This window comes from Leucopleurus acutus (assembly GCF_964270905.1).
Source record: "Leucopleurus acutus genome assembly, chromosome: 1".
Classification (NCBI taxonomy): Eukaryota; Metazoa; Chordata; class Mammalia; order Artiodactyla; family Delphinidae; genus Leucopleurus; species Leucopleurus acutus.
In genome coordinates, this window is record NC_139142.1 from 73,230,007 (window position 1) to 73,246,155 (window position 16,149).

General features: G+C 54.1%; 1 protein-coding gene across 1 annotated transcript; it reads left to right on the top strand.

Moving 5' to 3' along the window:
- Window positions 1–10,129: 10,129 nt before the first annotated feature.
- On the top strand, window positions 10,130–15,866 carry RABGGTA (Rab geranylgeranyltransferase subunit alpha; the record flags this gene model as incomplete). The annotated part of the gene is made up of 17 exons (XM_082834167.1): window positions 10,130–10,166; window positions 10,479–10,533; window positions 10,705–10,815; window positions 11,194–11,318; window positions 11,511–11,698; window positions 11,958–12,161; window positions 12,474–12,557; window positions 12,646–12,728; window positions 12,818–12,919; window positions 13,022–13,127; window positions 13,221–13,272; window positions 13,443–13,531; window positions 13,662–13,759; window positions 13,843–13,959; window positions 14,598–14,711; window positions 14,964–15,051; window positions 15,718–15,866. Exons 2-17 carry the CDS (start codon window positions 10,531–10,533, stop codon window positions 15,864–15,866), a joined length of 1,713 nt encoding a protein of 570 aa, XP_082690293.1. The 5' UTR covers window positions 10,130–10,166; window positions 10,479–10,530.
- Between the last annotated feature and the right edge of the window lie 283 nt (window positions 15,867–16,149).

A 16,149-nucleotide genomic window follows, 5' to 3' on the forward strand; every position in this document is an offset into this window, starting at 1 on the left:
CCACAAATACTGAAGCCTTCGTGCCCTAGACCCCTGCTCTGCAACAAGAGAAGCCACCGCAATGAGAAGCCCACACACAGTAACGAAGACCCAATGCAGCCAAAAATAAATAAATAAATTGAAAAAAAAAAAAAAGAACTCATTTCAACGTCCTAGAAACTTCTGGTTTCTTCTGCAATTTCTCTTGCCCCTTTTCGGGAACCTATGACATTCACTTGGCTCTTGACTGGTATTAGAGCCGTGGATGTCCTCATCGGGTCCCCTAGATAAGGTGGAAAACCCCCTACCCCCCCACAACCCCAGGACAGGAGCTGGGTTTTGGCCCCTTCTCCTCCTCCCCCAACACAGATTCACAGAACCTTTGAACCCTGCAGTCAGAACAGAATAGTGCTTAAAGTGTCCAAGCCACCCAGGGTGCAGCTGAGCTCACAGGCCCAGTGGGACCCACTGGTGAGGGGTCCACGCTCCCTCCCTGAGGCGGGTGGGCTGAGCCAGCTAATGGCAGTGGCTGTGCCCCAGGTCTCACACTCCCAGAACTGCAGCCCCACGTATTCCTCAGTCCTTGGCTCAGCCCCACGGGCTACACCTTGATCTCGGGTGGCCTCGGCCTGCAGCGGCTTGAAGCAGGATTTCGGTTCCCCGGCCAGAGACTAGAGTCAGGCCGCGGCAGTGAGAACACTGAATCCTAGCCACTAGACCACCAGGGACGGTGGCCAGTGACAAGGCCCCTGGCCTGCTGGCTTTGTAGAAATGAATTCCCACAAAGATATGGAAAGTAGTGAAACAAGTAAAGTGTTTATTAGGAGGAAAAAAGTGTACATGTGAATAAGACTCACATGGGTGGACTCAGAGAGTCGCACCCTCGTGGTAGTTTGAATCACTTATATAGGGCATTTCTTCCGGGTTTCCTTTGGCCAATCATCTTGCTTTGTCTGGCTCTGAGTCCATATTTGGTTTATCTCAGGGTCCTCCCATGTGTGCATGCGCATCTCAGCCAAGATGGATTCTAGTGAAGAGGCCTATGGGTAGACTGACGTCACCTACTATGGGGTGATGCCCCCTCCCTTTTTGGCCCCCAAGGAGCCTTTCTGCACATATGTAGTTGGAAAGGTCTCCTTGACCTCGAGAATGAGAAATATGTGGTCTCTTCATCTCCCATCTGGGCAAGGCTCAGTTCTTCTCTACCCCTGCCATTCCTGTTAAAGTGTCTGCCAGAGGCAAAGTCCAGCTCTTTACCCCATTCCTGTTGTTGTTTTTATCTGGAAGTGAAATAGGAGGGAAGGGGGCAGGGCACAACCTTTAAAAGAATGACATAGCCATAGGACATGACAAAAACTGGTTAGAACCAACTAGATCCAAGATGGTGGAAGATTTGACTTCCAGTAGACCTTGAGCCTCATTATATGCTCATTGTAATACATTAGCATATGCTAAATGGCACACCCACCAGCGCCCGTGACAGTTCCAAGGCTGACCATCAAAGATCAAAAAGTGAGGGCTTCCCTGGTGGCGCAATGGTTGGGAGTCCGCCTGCCAATGCAGGGGACACGGGTTCGTGACTCGGTCCGGGAAGATCCCGCATGCCGCGGAGTGGCTGCGGCCCGTGAGCCATGGCCGCTGAGCCTGTGCGTCCGGTTCTGAGATGGCCCACACTCTGTCTGTGGAGTGTGTTTCTTCTCTCTAAATAAATCCACTTCTTACCTATCACTTTTTCTCTCACTGACTTCTTTCTGCAAGGAGACATCAAGAACCTGAGCTTCATTAAGTCCTGAAACCAGGCGTGTGATCTCAAAAGACTGTGGGTTCAGGGGCTTCCCTGGTGGCGCAGTAGTTAAGAATCCACCTACCAATGCAGGGGACATGGGTTCAAGCCCTGGTCCGGGAAGATCCCGCATGCCGCAGAGCACCTAAGCCCGTGCGCCACAACTACTGAGCCTGAGCTCTAGAGCCCGTGAGCCACAACTACTGAGCCCGTGTGCCACAACTACTGAAGCCCGTAGCCTAGAGCCTGTGCTCTGCAACAAGAGAAGCCGCCACAGTGAGAAGCCTGTGCACCGCAGCTAGAGAAGGCCCGTGTGCAGCAACAGACCCAGCACAGCCAAAAATAAAATAAAATAAAATAAAGACTGTGGGTTCAAGTCCCAATCTGGGTTTAGGCTGGGTTTGAGTCCCGGCACATGCGTTCAAGTCCCAATCAGAGTTACACGGTTTCAGCAGTGTAAACAGGAGGCTGGCTGTAAATGTCTCACCTGGAGCCCATCTATCTCGTGCCTCAACCTTAGCTCCCTGCCCCCTGCTCAGGGGCCTGGGTTTGGGAAGAGGACTGCGTAGCACGGCTGCCAGCTATGGGAGCACTAGGGACCTCTGTGGGAGCAGGCCTGGGGAAGCTGGCCAAGCCTGCAAGCTTCCCGAACCTCAACTCCAGGTCCTCCCTGCCCCCACCCTTCAGAACTCAAGCCTGAGTCATGCTGGGTGCCAAGGGGACATGGAGACATAGTGTTGTTTCTGTCATCAGTTCCAGGCGTTCTCCTTCTTTACACTGAGCTCTGAGGCTCCACACCACTCCCTGTCTACCTCCTCCCCACCTCGCCCCAAGCTCCCTGCTCTGGGATCTAAGAGTCCCAGCTCGCCCTCCTAAGCCCCATCCAGCGGGGTGCAGCATGTCTTGCTCTGACCACCATGGCTTACCATTCATTCATTCACTCATTCATTCTTTCCCAGGACCCCTACGAACACCACCAGCTCTATCTCAATACCCTGTTTAATTTTCCTGGGGGCACTTACGACTTGATGAAATCGTCTTTTGTGTGTATTTGCTTCCACAGTGTCAGTCTCCGCAGCTTGAGTGTAAGCTCTACGAGAGCAGGGCCCTTGGCAGTCTTGGTCAGTGCCGTGGGGTGAGCTGTATTGGTGCTCAGTGATTACTGCTCAAGGACTGACTGGCTGAATTATGTAAATGTTTGTTGAGCAACCACCATGGGGCAGGCAGGTGAGGAGACATGCGATCAAACCAGCCTTCTCGGTAGGTCATGGCAGGAGCAGGAGCAGAGGGGCTGTACGCCCACAGGATGAGCTGAAAGAGGGCAACACAGGCCCTGCTTCTGGAGAAGCACAGAGGAGATGTGTGTCCGAGCCCCAAGCCAGGGCTCCTCCCCCATACCTGCAGCCCCAGCTCCAAGCTCCCTTCCCTGGGAAACCTCACCCACCCCCATAGGAGCTCACCCAGCACCACACACACCTCCCTAAGGGCAGAGCTGTAATTTTACATTTGCTTATAGGATTACTTGACTTCCTCTCTACACTGTTCCCAACACTCAGAGGGTTCTGTGCGACAGCCCCTCTCAGGACCATAAGCTCCATGTGTCCGTGTTTGGCCTCCGTGCCCAGCATGGTGCCCAGCACAGGGGCACTCAGTCACTGTTGAATGAATGAATGGAACAGGAAAGAGGTAAGGGCAGGGTCCTCCCCAAAGCAAGTAGCTCCTCCTTCCTGGGACTGTCATCTGTCCCCTGCTCTCGTCTCCCAGCCAGAGCATCCCTTCCTTCCCTAGGCCCCCGCAGTCTCACTTCGTTCCAAGGCTTCTGTTTCTCATGCAGGCCTAGAACCTCAGGACTGCCTACCTCCTGGCACCGCTCACAGTGTATACGCCCCAAGCCCAAGGCATACCATGGAGTTGTGCAGCAGACAGGCTGCCACCCAGGCCCTGCCAGACACGTTCCCAGTCCCACCAGTGCTCTGGGCAATGCTGTCAACTTCACCAACCACCGTGCAGTGCAGAGACTCTAGTTCTGGTTCAAGAAGATTTTCCAGCTTTTCAGCCCTGTTTCCTGGTTGCTTTCCCTACATCTCTTCCCCTAGAGATGCCAACCTGAGTCAGCACCTGCCACACCCTGGGGGAGACAGGATGCTCTAGCATGGGGACTTTCCCTCTGGGGCCCTTCTGTCTTTTGGGCCGAGACTTGGGGCCCTGCCCTTCCCTCTGACTGGCCAGTCTGTTCCTTCCTCTTCTCCAGTTATGGGTACCTGGTGGCACTGTTGGCTATCGTGGAATTTCCCCAATCCGGCAGAAGGCACTGGGGAGCAGGAAGGAGAGAAAAAAAATCCAAGCAGGAGGACCAAGTATGAAGGACCCCGGGACCCTGGGGAGGTGGTGAATATAGAGGATCTTCTTGGGCTTTGAGTCATTCTGGTTCCCTGGGCCATCCCAGGCATCAGATTCCTTCATAACTTTGGGGAACATTCTAGTCCTTGAATGTTCTCTACCCCATTCTCACAAGGTTGTTGACCAACACATGCTTGATTACCTCCCATGATGGTGAGCTCCCCACCACTCATTTAGGCCCATTCCACCTTTGGACAGCTTTAATTATAAGAAAGTCTTCCCCCATAACAAGGCTATATACATTCACTGGTCTTTGTTCTTTGTGCTCAAGATTAACAGAATCAATGTGGCTTCTGTTCCAACTAACAGCCCTTCAAGAGTTTGAAGACCACAATCATCTGCCCCTTGAGTCCTCTCCCCCAGTTCGACATTCCCATGTCCTCTCTCTGGTCATGGACTCTCCTCACCATCTTGATTGCCGCCTCTGGACCTTGCTGTTTGTCCCTGTCCCTCTTAAAATGGACCAGACACTCCCAACAGGGTCTGACCATCACAGATTTGGGGCCTCTACACCCCATCATTCTGGGTCCTAAAGCTCTCTTCGTGCAGCTCAAAGTCAGGTCAGTGCTTCTGGCAAGGAGTCAACTCTTACCAGCCCTATGCCAACCAGAACCTCCCTGTCTGCACACACTGGTGTTATTCCATTGACCACACATCATGCTCTTGTGAGAGGATGATTTGAGGACCAAAGAACCAGATTGTACCTCTGTCACTATTCAGTGCTATCTGGTCAAATATGGGCCCTCAAATTATGTTTAGATCCAGATTCCATCATCCAGCATTCCTCCCAACTACATGTTAGCTACCTTCAATTATGAGAATGGCACTGTGTGCTCATCCAACATATCACTGAAAAGTGCCACCACTAGGGACTTCTCTCCAAGTTGACAAACACACATTAACCACTGTTATTTGGAGATGAATATCCTACCAGTTATATCTACTATCCTATCAGCCTACCCACAGTTAACCATTTTGTCCCTCAACATATCCTGACATGGAGCTGATGGGTGCAAAAGCTCTATGATAATCACTGGGAAACCTGGTTTCCAACTCTGGCTCTGCCGCCAACGTGTATGTGGTTTCATGTCACCACCTGCCGCTGGGAGGTGAACGGGAGCCAGATGATCTGTCGAGCCCTCTCCAGCTCTGATGTCCTGTTCTGTGGTGGTCAAGGGTAGAGAGAAGGTCAGGAAGCTGGGAGAGAGGAGGGTCCATGTTGCAAGAAGTAAGACATGGGCACTTCTGCTCATGCATGGGGAAACTTCAACCCTGCCCTTTCTGCTGAGCAGCAGGTGCCAGGCTCTGCTCTTGCCCTTGCAACTCCTTTACTGCAACTTAAGCTGACCCTCAGCCTTCCCAGCATTTGATTTCCTCTCAAGTGCCCGGTGCGCTCCCATCCAAACATCTAACCACTGCTCACTTGATACCCTGTGGAACTATGGCCCCGGGAAGATCCAGACCATCAGTTCCTCTGAGTGGAACTCCCTCCCCGACCCGGCCCTCCAGCACACCCACCCCAGCTTTCCAGAAGTCTTGTGACACTTCCACACCCCCTCACTCTCCCACACACTCTGGGCCTTTGCCGGTTGCAGCAGAGCACGGTGGGCAAGCCAGGCGGAGGGGAAGTGAGTAAGAGTGTCTTCTGGAATCAGACAGCCAGGGTCAGTTGGTTGGTTTGTTCAATTTAAAGAAGTAGCCAACTTTATTGTGTGTGTATAAAGGGTGATTTAGTTGTCCTCTGAAGGGCACCCTGCCCCCCAGAGTGAGACCAGGCTCTTATCACTTACAAGCTGTGTGACCTTGGGCAGAATTTCAGTTTCTTCTTATCATGGCTGCAAAGAATTTAGTCATTATTAATATTGGCTTCAAGGTCACAGAACCTCTCTTCATAGTCTATTTTTTCCTTCACTCCGCCAGTGAGGATTCTTTGCCCCACATCCCCAGTCCTGCCCTCACCATGCCTCTACCAGAGCTTGTTTGTGGGTCCCTCATCTCTGCCTCCTGGGGTCCCCATTTTCTGCTGGGTAGAATCGCTACCTGTGCCCATGCTGACATCTTCTGTTATCGACAACAGCAACTTTAGTCATCTGACTCTGGTTGGTTAGTGTTCAATTAGCACAGGATCGAGGTCAGAGGGGACCAAAAAAGGAATAAAATTTTCGATAGATTCATCATAAACTTGGTAAGGGAACTCGGTTTTAGGGGGACTTGGTTTCCTCCCAGCTGTGTGACCTTGGGCAAGCAACCTAACCTCTGTGAACCCACTGTATGCATGGGTCCTCACTGTAAAATCATAATACCTACTTCACATAGGTAGTGAGAACATCAAATAGGATGTCTGAGGCTCAGTCAGTACTCGGTTATTACTTGTTCTTTTCTCTACGTAGAAGGCAGTAAAATCCCTTCCTCAAATGTCATTCAGATTGTGGCCCTCAGACACCAGCATGGTTCCCACTTATCCCACACAGGATATAACTCCTGACACCTCCTTTTGCCTTAAAGCAAGAGGTTTGTCTTGTTTCCATTGCTCTTATCTCCAAAGGCACCTGGTTCAGCTTCTGCCTGCCTGCCTGCCTGCCAGCTAAGTCTGTCACAACACATGCCTGAAATGCCCTTCCTGTCCTCTTTCCAAAACCAGGCCCCACCTTCATGGAGGCAGATTTTGAGACTCGCTTCATCCCTTAAGTCGGCTTGACTCAGATTTCCCAGTTTCAGGATTACTAATCACTAAAAAATATTTCATGCCTACTTCAGCCTTCCTCCACCCCCTTTCCTCCGCCCTTAGTGACTATGATGTAAGACTGTATCTGGCAGATCTGCATCTGTGGGCACTTGTGTTCCCAGGTATCTGGTTTCACATGTGAGTTGCTGTAGAGCAGGAAGCAAGAACAGGTGGTGACCAAAACAACCCAACTAAACAAACAAAAAAAGCAGTTGATGAGGTAGAGAGAGGGCTGGGCTAGATCAGACCCATGTCCACTTGACCACTTACTACATGGGTAGCACTTAGCAAGTTACTCAGCCTTTCTTTCTGAGCCTCTATTCCCTGGCATATTTGTCATGAAAATTAGCTATAACTATTTACTGAGCCCTTACTCAGGGCAGGCACTGTCCTAGGCACTTTACATAGACTTTTACATTTAATCTTTACTTCAACCCTAGCAGGTAGGTAACATTATTTCTCCTATGCTATCGTTGAAGGAGTTGAGACACAGAAGAAAGTCAACACAGAGGTTAAGTGCCTTGCCCAGGTCACATATCTAATAAGTGGCAAAGCCAGGATTTGCACCCAGGCAGTCAGACCCCAGAGTCCATGTTTGTTTGTTTTTTTTTTAATTTAATTTGTTTATTTTTGGACCTGTTGGGTCTTCGTTGCTGCACGTGGGCTTTCTCTAGTTGCAGCAAGCGGGGGCTACTCTTAGTTGCGGTGCATGGGCTTCTTATTGTGGTGGCTTCTCTTGTTGCGGAGCACAGGCTCTAGGCACGTGGGCTTCAGTAGTTGCAGCATGCAGGCTCAGTAGTTGTGGTGCACGGGCTTAGTTGCTCCACGGCATGTGGGATCTTCCCGGACCAGGGCTCGAACCCGTGTCCCCTGCATTGGCAGGCAGATTCTTAACCACTGCGCCACCAGGGAAGTCCCAGAGTCCACGTTCTTAACCACTCTGCACACTGCTTCCCACGTGTGATCCTGTGTGTGTGCAAAGCTCTTGACACAGTGACTGGCACAAAGACAGCCGTTAAATGGTGTAACTCTTTCCTCACTAGGACAGTGAGGAAGTACAGGAGGCCAGGACAAGTGTCTCTTTTCCCCTGTAACTTGTTACAGGGCCTCAGAAAAGACAGAATATAGAGTGGGCACTTTACACACATTTCCAGGGCCTGAAAAAGGTGTGGAAGAAATGTAAAAAATTTAAAGCCATATTTTCTTACCCAGATGTGTGTTATAAACATACACATGCCACATGGACACACACTTCTCACAAATACATCACACTCACACATAGACACTCAGTGACCACTTTGAACCCATGAAGTCTCCATCAGGAAACCTTCCTAGGCTGGTCCAGTCCTCACAATCTCTCCCATCCCTGAATGCCAACAGCCCTCACCGTTAGGCCCAGCCAAGCCAGCCCTCATTATGCGGTGTTGTATTCATTCAGATAACTACCCAATAACTACTGAGAACCAGGGCCAAGTACTGGAGAAGCAAGACCAAAAAAAAATATTGTTCCTGTCCTCCAGGAACTCTGAATCTCCTAGGCGATGTTAGCATACAAACCAAGACTCACCATAGGCACAGTGGGGTAAATGCTACCACTAACAGACTGGGGCATTTTAGAGAGCTTCCTGGAGGTGACACAAGTTAAATTTTAAAGATGAACAGGAGCTATTCTGGCAAAGGAAGAGGTGTGGAGGAAGGAGAGTAAGGAAGCGGAAACAGGTTAATGTGCTTGGGAAACTGCAAGTCATCCTATCAGCTGTAATGAAGAGTTTTTAACAGGGACAGGCAGGACATGAGGCCATAGGGGTAAGCAGGGTCCAAATGCCAAAAGGCCTGATGTGCTGACCTGAGAGATTCAAAGTCTTTCCTGAAAAGATGTCAGGAGCCATGGAAGGGTTTTGGGCAGAGAAACAACATGGTCAAATCTGCATTTCAGAAAGATTGATTCAGCAGCACAGAGGTGAACTGATAAAAGAGGGGACAGGGTGGAGATGAGGGAACATTGAAAAGACTTCCAACAATCCCAGGAATAAATGAACTTAAATTCTTAGTGCAGTGGGAATGGAGAGGGTATTTAAGAGATATCAAGGAAAAGTGGGGAGGCCATCCACTAAAATAGGAAACATAAAGGCCAAAGTCTATGCTGGAAGGAGGGGAGACAATGATACCTTTTGACTTTTAGAGTTCGAGGTGTCTCTAGGACACCCAGGTGATACCTAATAGGCTTATGAATATGTGTGTGTCTGCGACTTCCCTGGTGGTCCACTGGGTAAGACTCTGTGCTCCCAGTGCAGGGGGCCAGGGGTTCAGTCCCTGGTGGGGGAGCTAGATCCCACATGCAGCAACTAACAGCCCCAACAAAAAATCCCGCATTCCGCAACAAAGATCCAGTGTGCCACAACTAAGACCCTCTGCAGCCTAACTAAATAAATATTTTTAAAAAAAATGTTTGTGTCTCTCTGTGTGTGTACATTTTTTTCCATTATAAAAGCTTGCAAGACATCTGGGCTGGAGATATAAATTTAAGTGTCATCAGCTTACAGATAGCAATTAAAACCATGAGTGTGGATGAAGTCACCCGAAGTGTGGGCCAGAAGATCTGTGGGCCCAGGACAGAGCTCTGAAGAGCTGCGATTCCAAGCAGTTGAAGGCTTGGATTTGTGAACATTCTCCCAAGGGAGCAGTGTGTGAAGTGGAAAAGAGTGTGGAAAGGGCCCTAGATATCACCAACATTTAGGGGAAGAGAAGGTAAACAGATGAGAAGAGAGGGGCAAAAGTGCAGGAAAAGCCAGGACAGGGTGTCACGTCGAGGGAAGTCAGTAGCATCAAATGCTGCAGAGGTCAATGGAGGTAAGGAGAGGAAACTCCATCAGTTAGATTTAGCAACTAAGAGGTGGCAAGTGCGGCCAGAGAGAGGTTAGTGGAGCGCTGAGAGGGTGGGCTTCCGGCTGTGGGGGAAACCTTTTCAAATGAAACGCAGTTTGAGTAGGTGGCTGGAATTGCAACCTGCGCTGCTTCCCCGCGCGCGCCACAGTCACGCGCGCACACTCTTACACACCAGAGGGCTAACAGGGACTTGGCGTTCCCGGACAGGGCTCCCAGAGATCCTGCGCAGGCGCCTCCGGAGCCCGCCTGCTCTGCCACGAGCCCCTCCCCAGGCCTGCAGAGGGCGCTGAGTCTCGGAGAGCCGGGGCGTGACGCCGCTCTAGCTACCGCTAGCGCTCGGGCTCGGTGGTGGGCGCCGTAGCTCCGCGTCCCGCACGCTTCCTCCCAGCACAGGTGGGTCCGCCGGCGGGGGCCAGCAGTGCTTGGGATCCGTGGGGCGGGCGGGTAGCGACAGCCTCTGAGCGCGGAGTAGTCCCCATCACCTAAGTGCTCCAGCGCGGCAGGCTCCGGCGAATCGGGCTGTGGACAGGGCTGCACGAGTGCAAGTCCCATTCCGGGTGGGTGCCTTCAGGACGTGCAGTGCCTGTCCCGGAACCCCTTAACACCCCAGGGGTCTCCGCCCCGGCTCGCCCGCGGCTTCCTGGGGACGTCTAGGGACGGGGCTACCAGGGGCGGGGCTCCCATGATTGACACGTCTCTCCCCAGGTTTCACGGGCACCACTTGACCCCTACCCTGCCCTGAATCTGAGCCAGCACCATGGTGAGAACCCTGAGCGCAGCCCCTCACCTCCGCATGCCCATGCCCTTGCCCTTGCCCCTGCCCCTGCCCCGCGTGGCCTTGCCTCCGTTGCCCGATATAACGGAGTGGGGGTTCCGGTGGGTATGCCCCTGCAAGGCAGCCTGCACTCTTGCAACCCGCCCATCCCTATAGCACGGGCGCCTGAAGGTGAAGACATCGGAAGAGCAAGCGGAAGCCAAAAGGCTAGAGCGGGAACAGAAGCTGAAGCTATACCAGTCAGCCACCCAGACTGTCTTCCAGAAGGTGGGGCCCTCAGAGGTCGTCCCCTCCCACAGTGGCTCCCTTAGAATAGCACTGAGGCCAAGAACTGCGCCTTAGAGTCAGGCTGCTTGGATCCATATCTGCGTTCTATCAGGTACTAGCTGTGTGTCCTTGGGCAAGTTACTGAATCTCTGTGGACCTCAGTTTGCCCATCTGTAAAATGGGCCTAACAATTGCACTTACTGCATAAGGCTGTTGTGAAAATTAAATGAGAGAATACATGTAAACCCATAAAGTGCTTTGTATAGTACCTACAGTATAGTATGGCATTCACAGAACAGTCGGTAGTTGTATTTATGTTATTAGCCCTGTAGCAGGAGAAAGATATGATCTCTCTGACCCTGCTATCTACCTTCTCAGCGCCAGGCTGGAGAGCTGGATGAATCAGTGCTGGAACTGACAAGCCAGATTCTGGGAGCCAACCCTGATTTTGCCACCCTCTGGAATTGTCGCCGAGAGGTGCTCCAGCGGCTGGAGGTCCAGAAGTGCGTAGGGGTTCAGAGCCCCGGGAAGATGGCCCTGGCTCTGCCCCTGCCCTGCCTGGGTCCAGGGCTGGAGGAAGAGTGGGGCAGCCAGGGGCATAGGCAGAGGGCAGTGGAGGGCTGGGTGCAGAAAGACAGGAGTGAGCTGAGATTGGGTGTTGGAGGGCCCTGACCCCCATTCCCCTCTGGGTGCAGGTCCCCCGAGGAGTTGGCCGCTCTGGTGAAGGCAGAACTGGGCTTCCTGGAGAGCTGTCTGAGGGTGAACCCCAAGTCTTACGGTACCTGGCACCACCGCTGCTGGCTGCTGGGCCGCCTGCCAGAGGCCAACTGGGCCCGGGAGCTGGAGTTGTGTGCCCGCTTCCTCGAGGTTGATGAGCGGAACTGTACGTGCCCGCAGATTCTGTCCCTACAGCCCTCACCTGCCCCACATTCCAGTACAAGGGCCTCAGTAAGGCCCAGAGTGGGGAGGGATGGCCAGGATGGGCCCACTGAGCTGATGGCAAAAGGGATGATGGAGCCAAATGTATCCTCCATGGAGTGCAGAGAGGTGTTTTTCAGGATCTCCGAGGGAACTCCAGGGGTACCAGCCGGGGAGATTCTCTTGCCCTGCGTCTGAGATGTGCTGTCTGCCCTTCCCCCCAGTTCACTGCTGGGACTACCGGCGGTTTGTGGCTGCGCAGGCAGCTGTGCCCCCTGCAGAGGAGCTAGCCTTCACTGACAGCCTCATCACCCGAAACTTCTCCAACTATTCCTCCTGGCATTACCGCTCCTGCCTCTTGCCCCAGCTGCATCCCCAGCCAGACTCTGGACCCCAGGGGCGCCTCCCTGAGGATGTGCTGCTCAAAGGTAAGCAGAGTCAGGGGGTGCTGGGGAGGACTCTGCAGTGCCACCCTTCCAACCCTGATGCCTAGGCCTGTTCCTGAACCTGCCACTCGGGAACTTGCCTGGCTCTGGGGGTGCATAAGATCCAGCCCCTGGCTGCAGGGAGCCCAAGTGTCCAATGGGGAAGATAAAACTGAAATGTGCAGCCCCTGGGCAAGGCCAGCCTATAGGTGAAACTGCAGGCTGGAGGAACTCCACAGTGAGGGTGGGATGTTGGGGTGGCCAGGAGCCAAGCAGGGTCCTAACCACAACCCCATGCCTCCGTGGCCCCCGCAGAGCTGGAGCTGGTGCAGAACGCCTTCTTCACTGACCCCAATGATCAGAGTGCCTGGTTCTACCATCGTTGGCTCCTGGGACGAGGTGAGCAGTGGGGGAGGAAGCTGGGTGATTAGGGCTTAGAAGGAATGGAAGAATATTTAAGGAGACCTGAGGCTGTGTCTTCCCCCAGCGGATCCCCAGGATGCCCTGCACTGCCTGCACGTGAGCCGGGATGAGGCCTGTCTGACTGTCTCCTTCTCTCGGCCCCTCCTAGTGAGTCCTGCAGCTTTTGCCGGAGAGCATCGTGGATCGTGGGCCTGGTGCTCTTGGAGTGACGGGTCTTTCTTTGTCCCCCGTGCCAGGTGGACTCCAGGACGGAGACCTTGCTGCTCATGGTGGACGAGTCACCCCTGGCCGTGGCGTGGAGGACCCCAGATGGCAGGAACCGGCCTAGCCACGTCTGGGTATCCCAGGATTGGTGGGCAGACTGGAGGCTGGGGTAGGGCTGGGCTGGGACTGTCAGGAAGGTGGTCCCGCCGGGCTTTTCCTTAACCCCGTGCTCCCAGCTCTGTGACCTGCCCGCCACCTCTCTCAACGACCAGTTGCCCCAACATACATTTCGTGTCATTTGGACAGCAGGCAGTGCCCAGAAGGAGTGTGTGCTCTTAAAAGGTGACACAGCCCACACCTACCCCCTTGGCGGCAGCCCTCACCCCTCTCTTCCTGTCATGGGTGTCCCCTCCTACCACCTGCTCTTTCTTACAGGCCGCCAGGAGGGCTGGTGCCGGGACTCCGCCACGGACGAACAGCTCTTCAGGTGATGGCGACGGGGAAGCGCACAGACAAGGATGGGGGCTCTGGACTCTGGGCATCAGGCAGCTGGGCAGGAGGCCGGGGGCTTAAGCAGTTGATCTCAGACTGGACACTGGGGCTGACTAGTACCCCAGGGCTGGAGCATCATCCCCTCCCCCCCCCGCCCACCCTCAGGTGTGAGCTGTCGGTGGAGAAGTCCACGGTGCTACAGTCCGAGCTTGAATCCTGTAAGGAGCTGCAGGAGCTGGAGCCTGAGAATAAATGTGAGGCCCGCTCCCCTGAGGAGGCCCCTTTCTAGGGGAGCCCCCCTTGGGGAGAGTGGGAAGGGTCTCCAGAGGATGGGAGCAGAGGAAGATCCAGGAGAGACCATCCTCTTCCCTGCCCTCTCCCCAGGGTGCCTGCTCACCATCATCTTGCTGATGCGGGCGCTGGACCCCCTGCAGTATGAGAAGGAGACGCTGCAGTACTTCCAGACCCTCAAGGCAAGTCGGGTGCATGGGAACCGGCGAGGGGGAGGCCCAGTGGGCAGGAGGAGGGCAGCTGACGTGCATTCTCCATCCCTTCTCCCTGCCAGGCCGTGGACCCTATGCGGGCAGCGTACCTGGACGACCTGCGAAGCAAGTTCCTGCTGGAGAACAGCGTGCTCAAGATGGAGTACGCGGAGGTGCGCGTGCTGCACCTTGGTCACAAGGTAGGGACTGCGCACGCGCCTTCCCGGCCTTCGCCCTGCTAGCTGGCCTCCCTCTTCCTCAGGACCTGGCCGGCTTTTATATCCGCTCCCTGGGCCTCAGCCGAGACACTCACCGTGCCCCGGGCTTTCCTTCAGTCGCATGTGCCTTTCTGGACATTTCTTCCTCAACTCCTTCCCATGCTTCTCTCCCTGGAGCAGGCCCCAACACCTAAAACCTCAATAGTTTCCAGAACTTTCTGACAAACCCTCCAGACTCTCTTTTTCCTCTGTAGTCCTTCCCAATCAATCTCCCCAACACGTCACTGCTGCCCACCTTCGCCCCCACCAGCCAATCCCAGACTCACCAGGCCCGCTCCCACCAGTGCCTGTGTTTATCCCAGCGCCCTCCTCCGTCCCCCTTACCTGCCCCACTCCCACCACTCCACTGGCCACCCAGCCCGAGGGCTCAGGCCTCTCCCATGTCCTTGACGTGGGGCATGTACTGCCAGGGGTGCTGAGGCAAGCGTCCCACCTACTCCCTCTTCTCCTCAGCTGGGGTCCCCAAGGGCCTGTGTGGGGCACACAGGGCAAGTGCCTGATAAACGATGGCTGAGGACTTTCCTCCAGGTCTCGCTGGGTATCTCATCCCCCCTCCTCAGGATCTGACGGTGCTCTGCCATCTGGAGCAGCTGCTCTTGATCACTCACCTTGACCTGTCGCACAATCGCCTCCGAGCCCTGCCCCCTGCCCTGGCTGCCCTGCGCTGCCTCGAGGTAAAGCACTCGCTCCTGTGTCACTGTCCTGGGTGATCCTTTTCCCCTTCCTCCACCTCAGAAGTCTGCCCACCCTACAAAGAGATGCCCAGGTCCTCCCAGACCCCACAGATGACCCCTGCCTTCTCCTCTGTCTCCCAGCCTGACCCCAGGAGCCCTTCCATGCACTGTAAGCTGATCACCCTGGGTTCCCCAGTTGCTTGTACCAATCCCAGGCTGACAGCTGCCTTCCCTGCCCTCCCTGCTCCCCAGGTGCTGCAGGCCAATGACAACACTATCGAGTCCCTGGATGGTGTCACTAACCTGCCCCGGCTGCAGGAGCTCTTTCTGTGCAACAACCGTATCCTTCCTTCTGGGTGCCTTTCGGACAGCAGGTAGTGCGAGGTACCACACCAGGAAGAGACAGACAGCAAGCAGGGTGGTGTGCCCCTGCACATGGAGAGGGGGCTCTGGCTGTCTAAGCTGAGGAGAGAGGGTAGCCTGGCGCTGTATGAGGCTATCATTGACTTGTACTGGTAGAGTTTTGGAGGATGGAAGTAAGTGACTTCCTCAAGCCAGAGTTCACAAACCAGCAGCCTACAGATATTCTTGGGTAGCGCATCCTGTTTTTAAAATCAGGAAGTTTCATATTTTAAAAAATCTAGAATTTTGATTCTTCTTTAAAAAATGGCAATTAAAGCAACGTTTAGCCTGCATTTCCACTTGGCAACCCTTGGCCATTGGTGGATCATGGGTGCTTCTGCATCTGGGGCTAGGTTTCACCTTGGCCATAGTCTCCACCACTCCTTCTGGGACTGTATCCAGTCAGCCTCCTGTGCTTCCTGCCTGGCCCCCGGGGGCTGGTGTTTGCAGTCTAGAGCCTTACGCCCTCCGGGGAAGCGGACAAGGTGCCCACCAAGCAGGCTGCTAGGCAGCAGTCCCTGTTCTTGAGGGAAAGCAGTGATGGGTGCACAGGACCAGGTGGATCTGGAGGAACCTGCCGAGCTTTCCTTGACTCCTGCCCAAGGCCTCCAGCAGCCTGCAGTGCTCCAGCCTCTTGCCTCCTGCCCCAGGCTGGTCCTCCTCAACCTGCAGGGCAACCCCCTGTGCCAAGCAGTGGGCATCTCGGAGCATCTGGCCGAGCTGCTGCCTTCAGTTCGCAGCAGCCTCACCTAAGAGACTCTGCCCCCGCCCCCTGCCCTTTAACTTATTGGAACTGAATAAACAATGAAGAGGCCCCCAAAGGCTGCTAAGCCGCCGCCGCCACCATCATTACTACCGCTACCTATCCTGGAAAAGAAAGGGAGAGAGCGAGGGTATGTCAGTTCACCCCCTCTACTTTCATTTTATGCTCAGTCCTGCTGTTCCCTGTCATGGAGAACCAAAGCCTCAGTATCTGGGGCAGAATCAGGGCAATGGCTGGATTTGAATCTACATTCCAGTTGGGGGCTGGGCTGGG